At 40.9% G+C, this 18,041-nt stretch overlaps 3 protein-coding genes across 5 annotated transcripts in view; all 3 read left to right on the top strand.

The window, feature by feature from the left end:
- LOC6577061 (zinc finger protein 624) overlaps nucleotides 1-18,041 on the top strand; it is a 44,254-nt gene that overhangs the window by 25,278 nt on the left and 935 nt on the right. For 2 of the 3 annotated variants that reach the window (XM_044008879.1, XM_002002997.4), the window contains exons 3-4: nucleotides 58-1,271; nucleotides 14,475-14,669. In XM_044008879.1, coding sequence (XP_043864814.1) covers nucleotides 58-1,271; nucleotides 14,475-14,669 — 1,409 coding nt within the window. Of the gene's footprint in view, nucleotides 1-57; nucleotides 1,272-1,335; nucleotides 1,376-14,474; nucleotides 14,670-18,041 lie in introns of those variants that run through there. The other variant, XM_032728821.2, reaches the window with a different exon arrangement.
- LOC26528190 (turripeptide Ici9.2-like) lies at nucleotides 4,224-4,526 on the top strand. The gene has a single exon (XM_032728837.2). It carries the CDS (start codon nucleotides 4,268-4,270, stop codon nucleotides 4,457-4,459), a length of 192 nt encoding a protein of 63 aa, XP_032584728.1. The 5' UTR covers nucleotides 4,224-4,267; the 3' UTR covers nucleotides 4,460-4,526.
- On the top strand, nucleotides 4,737-5,204 carry LOC116803863 (thrombin inhibitor rhodniin-like). The gene has a single exon (XM_032728836.2). The coding sequence runs from the start codon at nucleotides 4,788-4,790 to the stop codon at nucleotides 4,992-4,994; it is 207 nt and encodes a 68-aa protein (XP_032584727.1). The 5' UTR covers nucleotides 4,737-4,787; the 3' UTR covers nucleotides 4,995-5,204.

The following is an 18,041-nucleotide window of genomic DNA, read 5'->3' as shown; positions in this document are numbered from 1 at the left end:
CATGATTCATGACTCTGCCAGGTCCAGCACACCCGACTAAACACATTTCCCTTGCAGGCCCACTGGCGTTCCTCCGCGCACATCGAGCTGACCGGGCGACTGGGGGGCACCTTCTGGTGCAGCTACTGCCAGTTCGAGTGCGGCAGCAACGAGGAGATGTGGCAGCATCTCCTGGGCAATGGGCACATGGAGGTGCTGCATGCGATTAATCGATCGGTGCCCGTTTGCATTGGCCAGCGTCGGCACCTCAACTGCTCCGTGTGCCAGGCCGGCTTCCTCTACAACGCCCAGCTGCGACGCCATTTCGCCTCGGAGCACGGGGGCGTGGCACCCACAGGCAGCGCCTCGGATGACTATCAGTGCCGCTTCCGCTGTGACATTTGCGGAGCGCCGCAAAAATCGCGCGTGGCTTTGCAGCGCCACGAGAAGCACAAGCATCGCCTCAGTAAATATTATTGCGCCGTGTGTGAGCTGGAGTTCGAGACGCCACTGGCTGCGCGTCGGCATCGCAGTCTACTGAGCCATAAGCAGAATGCGATGCTTCGCCAGGATGGTGGCCCATGCAGCAGCTCTGTGCAGCCAGAGGGGGAGACCGAAATAGAGCACATGCTGCGTGAGGTGCTGGACGATCCGCTATCCGAGCCCGAGCAGCCGACAACGAGCTCAGGCACCGGCCGGAGGCGGATCTGGATTAGCCAGTGCGCCAATTGCCAGCAGAGCTTTGAGTCTCCCCAGGCGCTGATTCGGCATCGCAGCGAGGCCCATCCCATGGAGAACCACTGCTGCCTCAGCTGCGGCAGCAGCTTCCAGACGGCCCAGGCCCTGGGGCGGCACACGCGAAGCTGCCAGCCCATTACCTCGATCTCCTCCACCATGGACGCGGTCGCCAATGAGTGGCCCTGCGATCAGTGCGGCTTCAGTGCCCAATACGAATCGGATCTGCTCTATCATCGCTTCTTTCACGTACGCGGCCCAACGATTGGCAAGGACGAGCTGCTGCAGTGTCCGCGCTGCCCCAAGCGCTTCCGCAAGCACTCGCTGCGCGCCCACCTGCGCAACCACACGAACGAGCGCATCTTCGAGTGTGACCAGTGCAAGGCCAAGTTCGCCAGGCGACACAATCTCAAGAGCCACATGGCCAACATTCATGGCCAACGGGAAAATCCAGAAAATGCCCCCAAGACAACGAAAACAACGACGACGACAACGACAACGATGCGAGCCAAGCCGAAATTTGAATGTGGCACGTGTGGCAAAATGTTGGCTAAAAAGTAAGTTATATTTATATATTTCAAATTAGATATAATCATTAATTTCAAGTATGTTTAAATACAGTAGAATCCCGATAATTTGAAATGGCCAGGGGATCGATTTACACAGAAACTCGAATTGAGAATTATTGAGAACGAATTTCTCTCAAGGGGATAGAATTTTTTTCGATTTAGCGGGGTACGAATTATCGAGACTCGACTGTATATGTTATATACCTACCTAATATAGTAGAGAATACAGATGATAGTACATAATATATAACATTATATATTATTTCTAATTCTATCGATCTCCATTCGATTATATGCTGTAGCATAGGATTATTGTATATACATATTTCTATTTCGAAATGTTTTTCAATTGAACTCTGACTCCATCGCGCTCCATGAGTTCCCTTAGCAAAATCAGCTCAGCTCATCTCATCTGCGCCCTCGGGCGAATTGATATACTATGTTATGCAGTGTGACGTGATGCTCATGAGTGCATGCCACAAGCAACAAAAGAAGGAAACTTGAATGCGGCTGCCAGTAGCAGGAATCCAGACATCCAGGCAGGCAAATGCTTGCCAATGACCAGCAGCAGATGCGATTGGGAAATGGAGGCAGCTTCGAAACGAGTCGAGACGAGAGGCAGCCCACAACACGTACCACTTAGTGTGTGTTTTTCTGGCTCCGACCGCAAGCCGAACAATGTCCGACTCAATATCGCAGATTCATAAAAATGAATGAATGTAGGAATGCCAATCCCTTAAATCGTCGGATTGCTGCTGCTGCTGCTGCTGCCTCTGCTGCCATTGGAAATGGGAAATCAAGTTTGCTGAAATTGACTCTCAAGTGATGGAACGAATAGCTGGACTGGACACCAACGATTGGGACTGAGACAGAATGGGATTGGGAATGGAAATAGGAATGAGAGTGGGAGTGCGAGTGCGAGTGCGAGTGGAACTGGAACTGAACTGGGACTGTTAGTGGGTCTGGGGAGTAACCATTAAAATGAATTGCACTGCACTTTGTGCCATCAACAGAATCAACTCCCGGACAGCGAATGATGCAGCATAGGAATGACTTAAAATACAAAATAAAATAAACTAAAAGCGCAGACCTGAAAGACACAAAAAGGGAAAAGCTACGAAGGATGAAAATGCAATGCTCTTACGAGTAATTTTCAATTTGCAAAATATGAAAAAAAAAATTTTAATTTTATACCGACAAATGTATAAAAAGTATACAAATCTTTCGATCTTTGTATGTAAACAATATATATATTATAATAGATCAAAAGTACATTCTTTATAATAAATATATAATGCATTTATATATAATAAGAGACAGGCTTTTACAATATTGAAGTTCGTTTCCTTATATGGGGATGTCTGTGTCTGTCAAAAGAGCTGCCATATGAGTCCGTCGAATATGAACAGCCCTGTATACAAATTCTTGTCAGTTGAGACACTTTACTACGAGTCCTTATTAAAACTCCAAGTTTGCTCTAGCAGAGTTAAGCTCTGATAAAAATGTAGATATCAAAGTTCTAACAAACGTAACATAAAACTTGTAATACCCGCTGTATAGAGTATAGAGAAAAAGAAATGAAGAAGCAACAGCGAATTGGAAATGCGAAAAACCGAAACGAAGCAGAGCCAAGCCGCGTCGCGCAGCGCAGCGCTGCGCCAAGCCAAGCCAAGCCAAAAGAATCGGATTCCGTATCCAGCCAAACAGAACAGAACATTGCACGCCATTTCAATAAAAGTGAATTGCCCAACGACGACGACGGCGATGGCGATGGCGATGGCGACGACACAAACTTTAGACTGATGCTGATGCTGATGCTGGCAAAGTATCCGCAGAGGACCTAGCTAACCAGCAGAGCAGCCAGAGCTGCTCGGGCCGTAAAAGTTGAGTTAGTTCAAGTCTGGAATTCCGGAAGTGAGCTGCGCTGCGCTGCGCTGTTGACATGACTGACGACGTCGCGTCCTTTGCTTGACTGGGGCGTGCTGAAACTTTGCTGGCACACACACACACACACTCGCACACTCACACTCTCTCAGTCTCTGTGGCTGTCTGTGAGTTGATCTGCGAGTCGTCTCCTTGCCGGCCACTCGGTCTCGTTAGTCGTAAAAGCAAAGTATCTACATCAAGCGCGCCCGACAATAACTTCAAATGAGCATTTTAATAAATTTTTCAAATAATCACTTGAAAAGTGGAAAACTCTCAGCCAGCTTCGTCTCAGTCGGTCTCAGTGCCCTCTGTCTCTGCTCGCTTGCCTTATGCATTCAGTTAGCCCAGCTCGTCTCAGTCTCCGATCCGTTCGCCTCTTCCGGCGACTCGCTGCAATTCAACTTAATGTTTGCTCAAGGAATTAGTTGCTAGCAACTTGGCAGCGAGCATCAAGCACGGTGCCTGGCCATGGCTGCACAGACTGCACAAGTTATGATTAGTTATGGCCGAGACGTAATTGGATGGCCAGATTTGGATCTGCCGACAGTAGTCCCAGGAGTCAGACAGAAATGAATACGCTTAGCTAGCGGATAGGCTAGACGGATTATTACTATACAGGAAATTGACATTGTGAGATTTAGTAATAATAAAAAGGTGGGTTACTATAAGACTATTTCTGTAAGCATTTCATTCAGCTGACATCCTCTATTAATTTACGCGAAATCGCAGTCACAGCGATTGGGACATGATTCAGTATTTTACAGCCGGGAATCCCCGACCATAACACTTACATTACTTGTGTTTTGTAATTTTTTGCCAATGCTCTGCGAATGAATTTAGTTCGCTTCATGCAGTACCCGTTAAAAACAATAACAAGCCCATTTGGAACAACTTGATTATAGAGAGCTTTAAATTTCACATTTACAGGACTATAATTTTTGCACCAATTATTAACGGATTAATCGTTCTCAGAGCTTGTTAAAAGCCTATATAAACACGCCAACAATTGAAGAATGATACAGAGTTTTTTCAGCTCTTGTCAAGAGTTGATCATCATCATGCAGTTCTTCGCTATTATCGCCCTCAGTTTGCTGATTCTGAATCCTGTCACTGCTCGCCGGCAATGTGCCTGTATTTTGCTTTATGCTCCTGTCTGCGGCAGCGATGGCGTAACATATCCCAATGGTTGCGTACTGGCCTGTGCTGCTAAGGAGGTGCCACTGACCGTGGTACACAATGGACCATGTTAAATATTGGACCCAAATTGGATGATAGAATTGTATTGCATTCCAATAAACATTAATTCAAACATCAGAATTCTAGTTTCTTCGCCTTAGATTTATTGACTTTGCTCTGATAATTGAATTACTAACCACCAAGACTAAATAATGTTGTTCGCTTTATGCAATACCTGCTAAAAAATAGTTACAGTCCATATTGATACACTTAACTACAGTTTCGGATGAATTATTAACAGATTACTCGTTCTCAGAGCTTGTTAAAGGCCTATAAAAACACGCCAACAATTGAAAAACAATTCAAAGTTGTTTCAGTACTTGTCAATAATTGGTCATCATCATGCAGTTTTTCGCTGTTATCGCCCTCAGTCTGCTGATCCTGAATCCTGTCACTGCTCACCTGGAATGTTCCTGTCCTAAGAATTTAGATCCTGTCTGCGGCAGCGATGGCGTAACATACTCCAATGAGTGCCTACTGGACTGTGTTGCTGAGGATGCGGCACAGAACGGTGTCGAAATACACATAGTACACAATGGACCATGTTAAATATTGGACCCAAATTGAATTCAATTCCAATAGTTTATTTTAGATAGGAAGCGAAACAAACATTAATTCAAACAATGGAAGCTAACACCAATTCTAGTTGATTCTTTTCTAAGGTTTCTTTGATCAAATGAGAAAGTTTCTGGATTCATATATAAATTTGTTGAATAATGATTTTAATATTATCACAATGTCATATATGGCATGAACTGAGTTCCTTTGTGGCGAGTTTTTGATATAATTTGTTGTTCTAATTTATGTCTTTTCTTTACCTTAGATTGATTGGCTTTCCTCTGAAAATAAAATTTCTAAACGCCAAGATTAAAGAATTTGGGTCGCTTTATGCAACACTTCAAAAATAGTTACAGCTCATATTGATCAAATTAACTACAGTTTAGGATTAATTATTAACGGATTACTCGTCTTAACGATATAAAAGCACGTCGACAATTGGGGAACACCTCAGAGTTTTTTCAGCACTTGTCAAGAGTTGATCATCATCATGCAGTTCTTCGGTATTATCGCCCTCAGTCTGCTGATCCTGAATCCTGTCACTGCTTTCCTGCCATGTGCCTGTCCCAAGATTTTATATCCTGTCTGCGGCAGCGATGGCGTAACATACTCCAATGAGTGCCTACTGAACTGTGCTGCTAAGGAGGCGGGGTCACTGAACGGGGTCAAAATAGTCAAAGTACACAATGGACCATGTGAAATATTGGACCCAAATTGGATGATACAATTGAATTGAATTCCAATAGTTTATTTTAGATATGAAGCGAAATAAACATTGATTCAAACATCAGAAGCTAACACCAATGTATTGATGGGCTTTGCTCTGATAATTGAATTTATAAACACCAAGACTAAAAAAAATGTTGTTCGCTTTATGCAATACCTGCTAAAGAATAGTTACAGTCCATATTAATAAAATTAACTACAGTTTCGGATTAATTATTAACAGATTACACGTTCTCAGAGCTTGTTAAAGGCCTATAAAAACACGCCAACAATTGAAAAACAATTCAAAATTGTTTCAGTACTTGTTAATAGTTGGTCATCATCATGCAGTTTTTCGCTGTTATCGCCCTCAGTCTGCTGATCCTGAATCCTGTCACTGCTATTTTTGGATGTGTGGATTACTGTGTGGTTGGTCGTCATTATGTCTGTGGCAGCGACGGCAAATCATATGACAAGTGCCTTCTGAACTGTTCTGATAACCCTCCCAAGGTAGAAGTAGTACGCCTTGGACCATGTTGGTTGAATATTGATCAAAAGTGAAACGTGAATACAATGCAATGCAGTTTATTTGAAATGTAAATCGAAATAAATAATATTATTTATTCAAATAATAGTTTCAATAATATCATAATATCATTTGTGGCATGTAAAAGGCGTGGGTGCTTTGGCAAATACATGCATATCTGTCTATGTTATATTCATAATCTGAAAGTTTCATGAAGATAGTCCATCCACAAGAAAAGTTATTAAACAGTTAGTTCCCATAGTAAGCCCACACTGCAGCCAATGTGTGTTTATGTTTATGTATGTCTGTGTGTGTGCGTGTATGTGTGCACATGCGAATAATTATTGAAATATCAGTTGCTCGAAGAGTTCAAGGGATCTCAGTCTGGACTACAGCTTTCTTACTTGCTATACCCCGAACCCATTGAAAATGGAAAAGCAGGGTATAATGGTTTTGTGAAAAAGTATGTAACGGGCAGAAGGAATCATCGCAGACCCCATAAAGTATATATATTCTTGATCACCACGACGAGCTGAATCGATATAGCCCTGTCTGTCTGTCCGTTCGTCCCTCCGTCCGTCCGTATGAGTGCGTCGATCTCAGAAGTTAAAAGAGCTAGAGAGCTGACATTTGGCATACATACTCGTGTGTACCAGACGCAATACAAGTTTATCATATTTTTTCGATAACTCATTATTATTCACTCATTATTATTTCAAGTTCTAGAAACTTGTGCTTTGGAATGTACATACACTTGAACATTATGATTACGTTCTAAAAGTTTCATTAAGAATGCATGTCTACAAGAAAAATTATTTAACTAATAAATTCAAATGCTATTGCCCACACCGCAGTGCAGCCCAAGCGCTGTCTCGCTGTCTCGACTAGAGCCTTTTTACTTTTTTATTTATTTGGATTAAATTTGTTGACCAATCTTAACCTTGAAAGTATTGGCTTTGCTCTTATAATTGAATTTCGCCAAAAAACGAAACGAATTCCATTCGCTTCGCCAAAAAGAATCACCAGCCCATATAGAATAAATTGACTAATCAATTGTTAATGCATTGTTTATTAACGGGTTACTCGTTCTCAGAGCTTGTTAAAGGGCTATAAAAACACGCCAACAATTGAAGAACAATTCAGAGTTGTTTCAATACTTCTCAAGAGTTGATCATCATCATGGAGTTCTTCGCTGTTATCGCCCTCAGTTTGCTGATCCTGAATGCTGTCACTGCTCTCCCGGTATGTCCCTGTTTTTTGCTTTATGCTCCTGTCTGCGGCAGCGATGGCGTAACATATGGCAATGCGTGCACATTGGATTGTGTTGCTAGGGATGCTGCAAGTAATGGTATAAGTCTGACCAAACAAAGAGATGGACCATGTTGAATGTTGTATCCAAGTTGGGTCATTTAAGCTCAAACGTGAATTGAATTGAAACAGTTTTTTTTTTAGCTGTAAAATGAAATAAAGATTAGTTCCAAATTGAATAATATCATAATATCATATATCGTGATTATAAAATAAATAAGTTACAACTCTTTTATTATTTTATTTTTTTGTATGTGGCGTTGCTCTGATAATTGAATTACTAGCCACCAAGGCACAAAAAAAAATTTGATTCGCTAAGGAGATTTGACAACTTCAAATCAATTATTTATGGATTGTTTATAAACGGTTAAAAAGTTTCCAGAGCGTAAAAAGTTTATAAAAACATAACATCCATGCAGAGTGAAATGTGTATTTTGGATGTTAAATCTATATTATGCTAAAACTTCAGCTGAATTATCAGAATTTACTATAAATGTTAAGATTCCTAAAAATTAATTGAAACAATACGAAGTCTAGTTGATTCTTCTCCTGATTTTTTATCTTCATTCTTCCCAAGTATTATTAGAACTGAAAATGCAGACAGCCTTCGTTAATATAGTTACTATCCCTATATATATGAATAGTGAGACTGACTCACTTTTCTTTTAAAATATCCTTAAATCAAGTCTATCCCAACTTAGGCAAGTCACAATCGACGCAGTTGCCTTTGGCATATCACAAAATGCTAAACATAACAACAAAAGTAATGCTAAAGTCTAATATTCGAATAAGATATGGCTTGGACTAAGAGAGAAAGAGAGAGAGTGTGTGTGTGTGTGTGTGTGTGTGCTCTAGCATTATCTTCCATGGATGCTGCTCGTATTTCTGCACGGCAGGACAATTGCATTCTATCGTGGCATATCCGCAGGCTTGATTTGCGAGTGCATTGCATACTTTGTGGCGGGTGTCCGGTCCAGTTGCAGTCCTGCCACATGTGTGTGGGTCCTTTGGGGCAATATAGCCGGAATGTCCAGCACTTAATGAGTTATTTTTGGTTACTTATTTTGCACTTGCAGCAATCGTTTTTCGCTTGGTATTTTTAATTAATGCAAAATGCGCGCAAAAATTGAAAACAATTCTCATTTGCGGCGCATCTCGTGCTGCATTTCTTTGCCACGCCCCCCACAGTCCCGACCCACAAACTATTTCGGCAACATGGAGAGGGTGCAGGGGGAGGGGCCACAGCAAATTGGATGACATTTTCCATATGAGCAGCGCACACATATTACGAATGCACTGCGCCAGCTCCTGAGGCATCTTTCAGTTTATTGTTTGCAGCATTTTTAATTAGCGCAATGGACAACAAATTGCTTAGATATACTCTGCACTTTTTTTTTTGTTTTGTTAGTGGTAGTCCTCTATTTAGAACAGAAATATATACAGTCGAGTTCCGATAACTCGAAATTGCAAGGCGATCAGTTTTTATCGAGAATTATCGAGCAAGAATTTTTTCTCAAATATGGAGAGTATATAATTTCATAGAATATTTGGCATAATAAGAAAAAATTATTTAAATTTACTAAAAATAAACGAAGCTCATTATTATAGTCAAATTATTTAAGTTTTCTATTCACCTGATGAATTACAAAATAAAATAAATGTTCATTAAAATAATAAATACTCTAGCTTTTTTTGTATTAAAAAGTAAATTCACATTTGTTTATTTCCGAAACATACAAATTTTCAAAGTATTTTTTTCTTTATGAATCTATTAAATCTATTAAAAATCCATTCCGATCGAAAATATTTTCTTATATTCATGTACCTAATACTTCAATAAGAAAGAATATCTTTAGGACACAAAGTGCGCTTCTTGGCTAATATATACCGTTTGTCTGTTGGCCAATGAGAGCTCATCCATTCGCATGAATATTGAAAGTGTTAATTTCCGGTGCTCATTTGGAATTAATGCATCGCTTGGCTTTTGTAAAAAAGATTCTTCTTAATAATGCGCGACATTAACAAAGTTTCAATCTTTAATCTAAATTCCTCTCGGCGACAACAATGCCAGGAAAAGGAAAACAGAGCGCCAGAGATATGGGTGTATAACAAATAGTGGGCGGATGGGCGGTTGGGCGAGGCCACAGCAGCAGCACCTGAGCGGATGGTGGTGTTGGCAACATTGTCATGCATTTCTAATGATGCCATCGCGTGGGCGGCCAGCAACAACAGCAACAACAACATCGACGGCGACGGCGACGGCGATGGCGTTGATATGTGAAATGTCAGTTTGTATGGAGTTTGAATAGCAACGACGTTGACAACGACAAACGGAGGCTGATGGGCGTGGCAAGAAGACGGTGTTGCTGCTGCTGCTGCTGCTGCTGCTGCTGCTAGTTCGAGGCTTGTCCAAGACGCTCGCTGCCGCCGTTCGAGACTTGACAAAAGGATGCCATTTCACCTGCAGGAGTTTGCCGTAAATAGTTGCTGCTGCTGCCATTCACTGGGATAATGGCGCCGCCAGCAACAGCAGCAGCAGCAGCAACATAATGCTGAAAGAAAAGCAAAGCGAATTAGATGCAACAGCAACAGCAAAAGCAGCAAAATTATCTTTCGCTTCGTTCGTTCTTCGTACGTCTTGTATTTTGCAGTTATAACATTAACTTTTATTTCCTCAGCTGCACTTTACCATGATGCCAGCTGGCTCGCTCCCTCTCTCTGTCCCTCTATCTCTCTCTCTTTAGGTCCGCTAAGAACACCTTACAGTTATTTCCTCAACTCAAGCGGAACCTTTGCTTTAACTCTTCACTTCTCTGATATTTTTCCTATACAGATCCCAAGGGACATTAACTGAAGTTGAATCAAGTTGTGAACTAAACCAATTCACAGATATCAGTTTGAGCATTAAAGACCATCTATTAATATATATATTCATATATGTATATATAGTCGAGCAGTTCTTAACATCATTGTAATTTAGATCCAGCTATAAGCATATATTATAGGCATTTATATAAATATAGTCAAGTAGTCTCATTAAAGATATATTACTGAAAAACCAATCAAACACCTGACTTCAATCTCCATGCTAAGATATCCTTAACATCTTAAGATCTCTTATGATGAGTCCGTATCGCAATGAGATTTTAATATTACGATTGAAGTCAGTTCTTTGAATGGTTTTTCTGTTACACATTATCTGTTATATATCAGTGCATACCAATGGATTCATCAAATCACAACTCTCGGAAAATACTTAGATCTCACATAACTGCCAATGGCATAATTATAATATAGTTGATAAAACTTTACAAGCTCAAGCCGAAACTGATCTTGAGCTAAACTTGGATTTTCTTGCACATATGTATGTGACTTTGCTTGAAGCCTTTAAGCAGCTAAAGTTTGAAGCAATGGCAAAACACTTAAGAGCTAAACACGCCCATGCGAAAGCGAATGCGAATGCGGATGCTGATGCGGATGCGGATGCGGGTGGTAGTTGCGATGCAGTTGCGTAGCTACGTTGCGATTAGTTGACGAAACGTTTCACGCCTGGCGACGAAAACTTTGCCCTTTTGTTCTGCAGTCAGGTGGCTGTGTGGCTGGGTGGTTGGGTGGTTGGGTGGTTGGGTGGCTGGGTAGGTTGGCTGGCTTCAAAGTCGAAGCCGAATCGAGTCGAGCAGCAGCTGTTTGGCTTTGGCTGTTGGCGGTGTTGTGTCAACTTTTGCACACGCCATCCATTAGAGGCGTGCGGAAGACGGGAGGCGGTGGGCGGTTGGCGGTAGGCGGTAGGCGGGGCAGCTGAAGATGCCCTGATGCAGGAAGCTCAAGACGCTGAGCAAACATGTTGCGGGTGGTGGTGCAGGTGCAAATGTATCCTGCTGCTCATTGTCAGCTGCATGCGAAGGTGCCACTGGCTGCGCGTCTCCCTCTCGCTCTCTCCCTCTCTCTCACTCTCTCTATTCCTCTCTGTCTCTCTGTGTTGGTGGCATGTCTTAGACAATCGCATGTGTCGCTGGTTGGGGATTCGCTTGCGATTTTGGCCGTGGCGCAGTCAATGCTGCTGTTGCGCTGGCATTGTTGTTCCCGAAACTCGCATAAATATTTATGACAGTCTCTCTGGCTGCTGTTCGTTGTCGTCGTGTCTTGCCTGTCCCGGATCCTGCTCAAGCTCTGTGCCGCGGGTGTTAGTCAGCGACTGCAGCGACTGCTTCCGGTGTCAGTCACAAGGATGTGCTCAACTTTGTCACTCCTGCCCGTCCCTCCCATCCCCACCCCCACACACTGAGAGTTCGCCTCAATAGCTTTAACTTCATATCCATACCACCCAGTGCCACCGCCCCCCACCCCCTTTAGGCGCCCCATTTCTTGTCCAACTTTCATGTAATTGGTACGTAAGTCTTGTGCCGCCTTTTCAGTTGCAAGTTGTTGTTCGCTTGTGCGACATTAGCTGGATTTTGATGGCTCGTCCTGTGCTGCATGTGAAATTAGTTGCTTGGCATTGGGCGTGGGCCATGTGTAATTAGGGAAGTGCCCAACACCTTAACTCCGTTTGCTTATCTGGCTGGCAGCCAGAAAACTTGATGTCACTGCACAAGTATCGTAGCCGGAAATTACCGTTAAATGTCACCCTTGCACTTGTGCCCCCCTCTAGCCACTAGCCTCTACCCTTGACTCTGCACATCTATTCTTGAGGGGGGGAGAAAATTGCCTCAACTCTGCATTTTTGCATTCATATTAATGCCGTCGCGTTCATTCAAGTTCTTAATGCTCTTACTGCTGAGAGCTATCCATTTTAATCTTGTTTAGTTTTTAGCGGTATTACGCTATGCCATCTGATTATTTAAACAAGAAACCTAAACTGTGAGAAATGAGAAATTGATATAACTGCCTAAAGGGTCACGATAATTCTTCCATCTTAAGAAAAGTATTTTTAGTATTATTTTCAAGATGTGTTTGTAATTGTTTAAGAGAGTTCAATATTTATTTAATTCAGTTTTACATCAGCTATTTATTTTTTTAGTATTATTTTCGAGATATCTTTGTAATTCATTAGGAGAATTCAATATTTATTATTTCTGATTTACATCAGCTATTTAGTATTTTTTAGTATTATTTTCAAGATATCTTGTAATTCATTAGGCGAGTTCAATATTTATTTATTCCTGTCTGACATTTAGTATTTTTTTGGTATTATTTTCGAGATATCTTTGTAATTCATTAGGAGAATTCAGTATTTATTATTTCTGACTTACATTAGCTATTTAGTATTTTGTAGTATTATTTTGGAGATATCTTTGTAATTGCTTAGGAGAGTTCAATATTAGTTTATTTTTTATTTGCATCAGTAATATAGTATATTTTTAGTATTATTTTCCCGAAATCTTTGTAATTTTTTAGGAGAGTTCAATATTTATTTATCCTGTCTTACATCAGACATTTAGTATTTTTAGTATTATTTCGGAGATATTCATTAGAAGAGCTCAAAAATAATTTATTGCTGTCTTGCATCATATTTATTTTTTTAGTATTATTTTCGAGACATCTTTGTATTTCATTAGGAGAGCCCATTTAGTATTTTTTTAGTATTATTTTCGAGATATCTTTGTAATTCATTAGGAGAGCTTAATTATTTATTTCTGTCTTACATCAGATATTTAGTATTATTTTGGAGATATCTTTGTAATTATTTAGGAGAGTTCAATATTAATTTATTTTTGATTTACTTCAGCAATTTATTATTTTTTAGTATTATTTTCCCGAAATCTTTGTAATTGCTTAGGAGAGTTCAATATTAGTTTATTTTTTATTTGCATCAGTAATATAGTATATTTTTAGTATTATTTTCCCGAAATCTTTGTAATTTTTTAGGAGAGTTCAATATTTATTTATTCCTGTCTTACATCAGCTATTTAGTATTTTTTTGTATTATTTTGGAGATATCTTTGTAATTAATTAGGAGAGTTCAAAAATTATTTATTGCTCTTACATCAGTATTTAGTATTTTTTTAGTATTTTTAGTATTTTTTCGAGATATCTTTGTAATTCATTAGGAGAAGTCAATATTTATTATTTCTGATTTACATCAGCTATTTAGTATTTTTTAGTATTATTTTGGATATATATATATATATAATTCATTAGGTGAGTTCAATATTCATTTATTTCTGATTTACCCCAGCTATTTAATATTTTTTAGTATTTTTTAGTATTATTTTAGTATTTTTTCAAGATTTGTTTCTTTAGGAAAGTTCTAATTTTATTATTCCTGTTACATCAGCTTTTAAGTATATTATTATTTACTGCGGTATATAGAGACATCTTTGTAATTCATTGGGAGAGTTCAATATGTGTTTATTCCTGTTTTACATCAGCTGTGTCTTTTAATTACTCTAAACAATCTCTGCTTCTTCTCTGGCAACTCTTGCCGAATAGATTTTACTGTAATCTAAAAATGCTGGACAATTTTTAAAGTCAACAGAGTCCCACACGACGACGACGACTTCTCTCAGCTGTTTCGATTAATTAGCATCCGTAATTGATGTGCACAAAAGTTTTTAGCAACGAGTTTGCATTTGGGTTTTGTGGGGCGACGAGTTGTATGCTTGGTCCTTTTTGGAATGGACGTGGCCTGGACCGGCAGCTTCAGCTTGAGGCTTCAGGCCTGGGCCGCTGTCCCGTATCCGCATCCATTGAACGTGCCGACTGTCTGACGAGCGACGTGACTTTGCTGCGAATTACTTTTGCTTTGATTTAATGTAATTACAAAAAAATAAAATAAAATAAAAATTTCTAATAAAATGCAAAACATGAAAAATAAAAGCAAACAAAGTGACGTCGAGTGTCACAGGGATTTGCCCCAGCTCCAGCTGGCCAACATTTTCGAAACTTTTCTTTAATCAGACTTTAATTTTCCATTTCATTCCATTTTATAGACAATCACTTCAACTGCACGAAATGACCCATACGAAGGTGAAGCCTCAATTCCATTGCCCTCGCAAGGACTGTTCCTATTCGGGTCTCACGCACGAAGGCCTGAAAACCCACATGAAATCCCACTCCCAGGGCCAACACAAATGCCACCACGAGAACTGCAGATATGTGGGCAAAAGTGAGCTGCACTTGAAGCGGTAAGTGCGATAGTTATTATGTCTAAGTATTTATTCATATAAAGGGTTAATTAGTTAATTAGTAACTGAGACATGCTCAATTGTTGCCAATTATGATTAAGTATAATCGATAATCGATATTCGATAAACGACTTAAATTTCCATTGGAAATCGTTATTCGATGGGGCGAGGTCGAGACTAACTGCGGATGTCATGTTGCGGCGCTATTACAAATCTACAAAATGCTAATCAGGATTTGCCCATGGAGTCGAGCACAGACAATTGCCAAGTCGCACAAAATAAACGAGCGAGTTTTTCTACACGAATTTGAATTTCTATAAACAAAACAAAAAACAAACTACAACAAAAAAAAGAAAAGCAAAGCAAAACAAACGAACAAGCAAATGGAAATGGGAATAAAAAGAAGCAACAAGAGCAAAAATGTCATCCATAATTGCAGACTTTGAACTGCAATTGCATAAATTGATGAAAGCAACAACAACAACAACAACAACAATAGCAACAAAAGCCAACAAGAAGCTGTTGAGCTGGCCAATGCCAATCGCAGTCAACGAGGAGCTGCTCGAGGAGGCGCTGAAGGTGCTGGAGGCGGCTGAGAGTCAACCGAGTCGTACCACAAAATCGTGACTTATCGATCGCCTTTGATATGCGCATTGAATTCTTGTAATATTTTCAAGACTCTCCAATGGCCATTTGAGTATGAAGCGGCAGCAGCAGCAGCAGCAGCAGCAGCTATACCCACCTCCAACTGCAGCTCCAACTCCAACTGCAACTCCCTCTTTCACTCCTCGGAGGCCGGTGCATCGACAGCGTCGATCTGCATTCAAGCAGTCAGCAGAGTCTGAGCCAATTGCTGGCATTGCCACTGCCACTGCCACTGCCACTGTTGCTTGCCACTGTGCAGCTGTCCGCCCCATACACACACACACGAGAGTTTTTTCGTCTTAAACGTGGAGCCTTTGCGAACGCATCGTTGCGATCGCTTTTTGATGGCGGACACAACTTTGGCATCTTTTGTTCATATGGCACAGAATTTGAATATTTTTATATTGAACAGATTTCAGCGAATTGCCCATTGGCTACGCTATTTACATTGTTTGACTAACGTACATTAGCGGCTTTGCACGGCTCATTTTATTTAATCTAAAACAACATTCGGATTGCCGTAAAAGTAGCAATAAAAGTAGAAGTAGAAGTAGAAGTAGAAGTAGAAGTAGAAGTAGAAGTAGAAGTAGAAGTAGAAGTAGAAGTAGAAGTAGAAGTAGAAGTAGAAGTGAAGTAGAAGTAGAAGTAGAAGTAGAAGTAGAGTAGAAGTGAGAAGTGAAGTAGAAGTAGAAGTGAAGTAGAAGTAGAAGTAGAAGTGGAAGCAGAAGTAGAAGTAGAAGCAGAAGTGAGGAGTAGAAGTAGAAGTGAGAAGTAGAAGTAGAAGTAGAAGTAGAAGTAGAAGTAGAAGTAGAAGTAGAAGTAGAAGTAGAAGTAGAAGTAGAAGTAGAAGTAGAAGTAGAAGTAGAAGTAGAAGTAGAAGTAGAAGTAGAAGTAGAAGTAGAAGTAGAAGTAGAAGTAGAAGTAGAAATAGAAGTAGAAGTAGGTAAGTAAGTATGCAATATAATTTAGGATTTGCCATCATGTTAATCAAAAATTAATATGCAAATATTCAAAGGATTTTTTAGTTAATCATGAAAAATAAGAATACGATTATTAAATTGTCAAGAGCAAAATTTGATTTTACTAATCTTGGGCTAACCTAGCAAGAATGATACCTTTAATATAAAATCTTTAATTTGCTTAAGCAAATTTTGTCTGAAAATGAAGAATTTGTTATTGGTAATATCTAAATATTTAGGCTAATACTGACAGATTTTCATATTGAAAATTGAAAGTATGGTTTTCAGTTTAGTTTTTGGTATTGTATCGCATTCTGCAAATCTGCATAAAACTTGACTAGCTTTACGTTCTCAAGTTCAACTTTTATCTGACTGAACCAAAAGCTGAGTTCATTAAAAACTGTTTGTTTTGCACTGCAAGCAGGCAGAAAGAGAGGGAGGTAGAGAGCAAGACAGACACTCAGCTGTGATGTGCTTAACTGGCAGTCGAGATCTTCAATTAGCTATCGAAGAAAAAAGAGCGAAAAAATAGGAAGGAGCGCGGTCTGTGCTGGAATTCAAAGGCTGGCCAAAACGCATCGCAGTTTCGGTCTCGTTTTGGACGTTCGACGCGTTGTCGGCATTGCCGGACGCAGCTCAAAGCGACGCCTGGTCGTGGGCAGGGTCTGTGTGTGAAGGGGACAGGGCACAGTGGAAGTTAACTCCTACAACTTGCTGACAAGCACGAAGCTGCAACTGCAACTGCAACAGGAACAGCAACAGCGGCAAACATTACTTGCCGCTAATTAAGCCTACCGAATGCGCATGAGCGCAGTCGGATCGAACCGTGTGCCGGCTGCCCGCTGGCCCCGTTGACTCCGTTGGCTCCGTTGGCTGTGCCTGAGATTTCACACAGATTCCAATTCGGCAACCACGCAGAACATTGGCAATTAATTGTGAGTCCTCGGTTCGGACAGTAGCTGATAAGGGGAGTGGACAACAACACACCAGCAGCAGCAGCAGCAGCAGCAGCAGCAGGAGAAGGAGCCGCGTCTACAAATGAGCGGCCGGCCTCGATTCGCTTTGCTTGTGGCCCCAGTTACGGGGAGTGGGGGTGTATGCTTCAGCTCGTAAGCTCGATTCCGGGCAGCGGGCATCGTAATTGAAGGCGCGTAACTGTGAGCACCCTTCAGTCGTGTATCGCTACGCTGTAGTTGGGCATATGGGTTAGGCGATCAACGAGAGAAGCGCTAAAAAGGAATTGGAATTCAAATTGTGGAATGTGCATATGAAAGCAAAGTATCCTCAACCATAAATGTATATATAGCTTGATAATGACTGACTTGGCAAAAAACATTTCAAAGCGCACAGAGCTTACCCAATAACCCGACTCGTGTGAGCGATTATTTGTGAATGCGCTTTGCTGCTGTTTACAAAACAGATCTCCTTCTGCGCGGCTGGGCATTGGAGGTAGTTGCTACTGCTACCGGCAGCGGCACCGTCACCGTTACCAGTACTGATCGGTGGCATCCCAAAAGTCGCTGGCAATGGCAGTGGCACAGCCAAAGCCGCGACTTTGCCAACTTACTCGTATTTCGTATTTTGATTTCGAGCGTGCGATTCGAATGCGAAATTAGCAATTAGTTGTTGGCTGCGTTGCTTGGGCGACAGCCGCCACTGGAATTTAACGTCTAATCAAGCCGAAGATTTTAAATATGGCCTCGCAGTGTACAAACACTTAACAGCTTTCTCACCCGCCCAGCGAATGGCGAATTGACTTTACTCTATA

Source organism: Drosophila mojavensis, unplaced genomic scaffold, assembly GCF_018153725.1.
Source record: "Drosophila mojavensis isolate 15081-1352.22 unplaced genomic scaffold, ASM1815372v1 contig_36, whole genome shotgun sequence".
Taxonomy (NCBI): domain Eukaryota; kingdom Metazoa; phylum Arthropoda; class Insecta; order Diptera; family Drosophilidae; genus Drosophila; species Drosophila mojavensis.
This window is presented reverse-complemented; position numbering and strand designations above follow the sequence as displayed.

What these genes read in the sequence shown, in the direction of transcription:
- LOC26528190 (XM_032728837.2), top strand. Translation starts at nt 4,268, where the DNA reads ATGCAGTTCTTCGCTATTATCGCCCTCAGTTTGCTGATTCTGAATCCT.
- LOC116803863 (XM_032728836.2), top strand. Translation starts at nt 4,788, where the DNA reads ATGCAGTTTTTCGCTGTTATCGCCCTCAGTCTGCTGATCCTGAATCCT.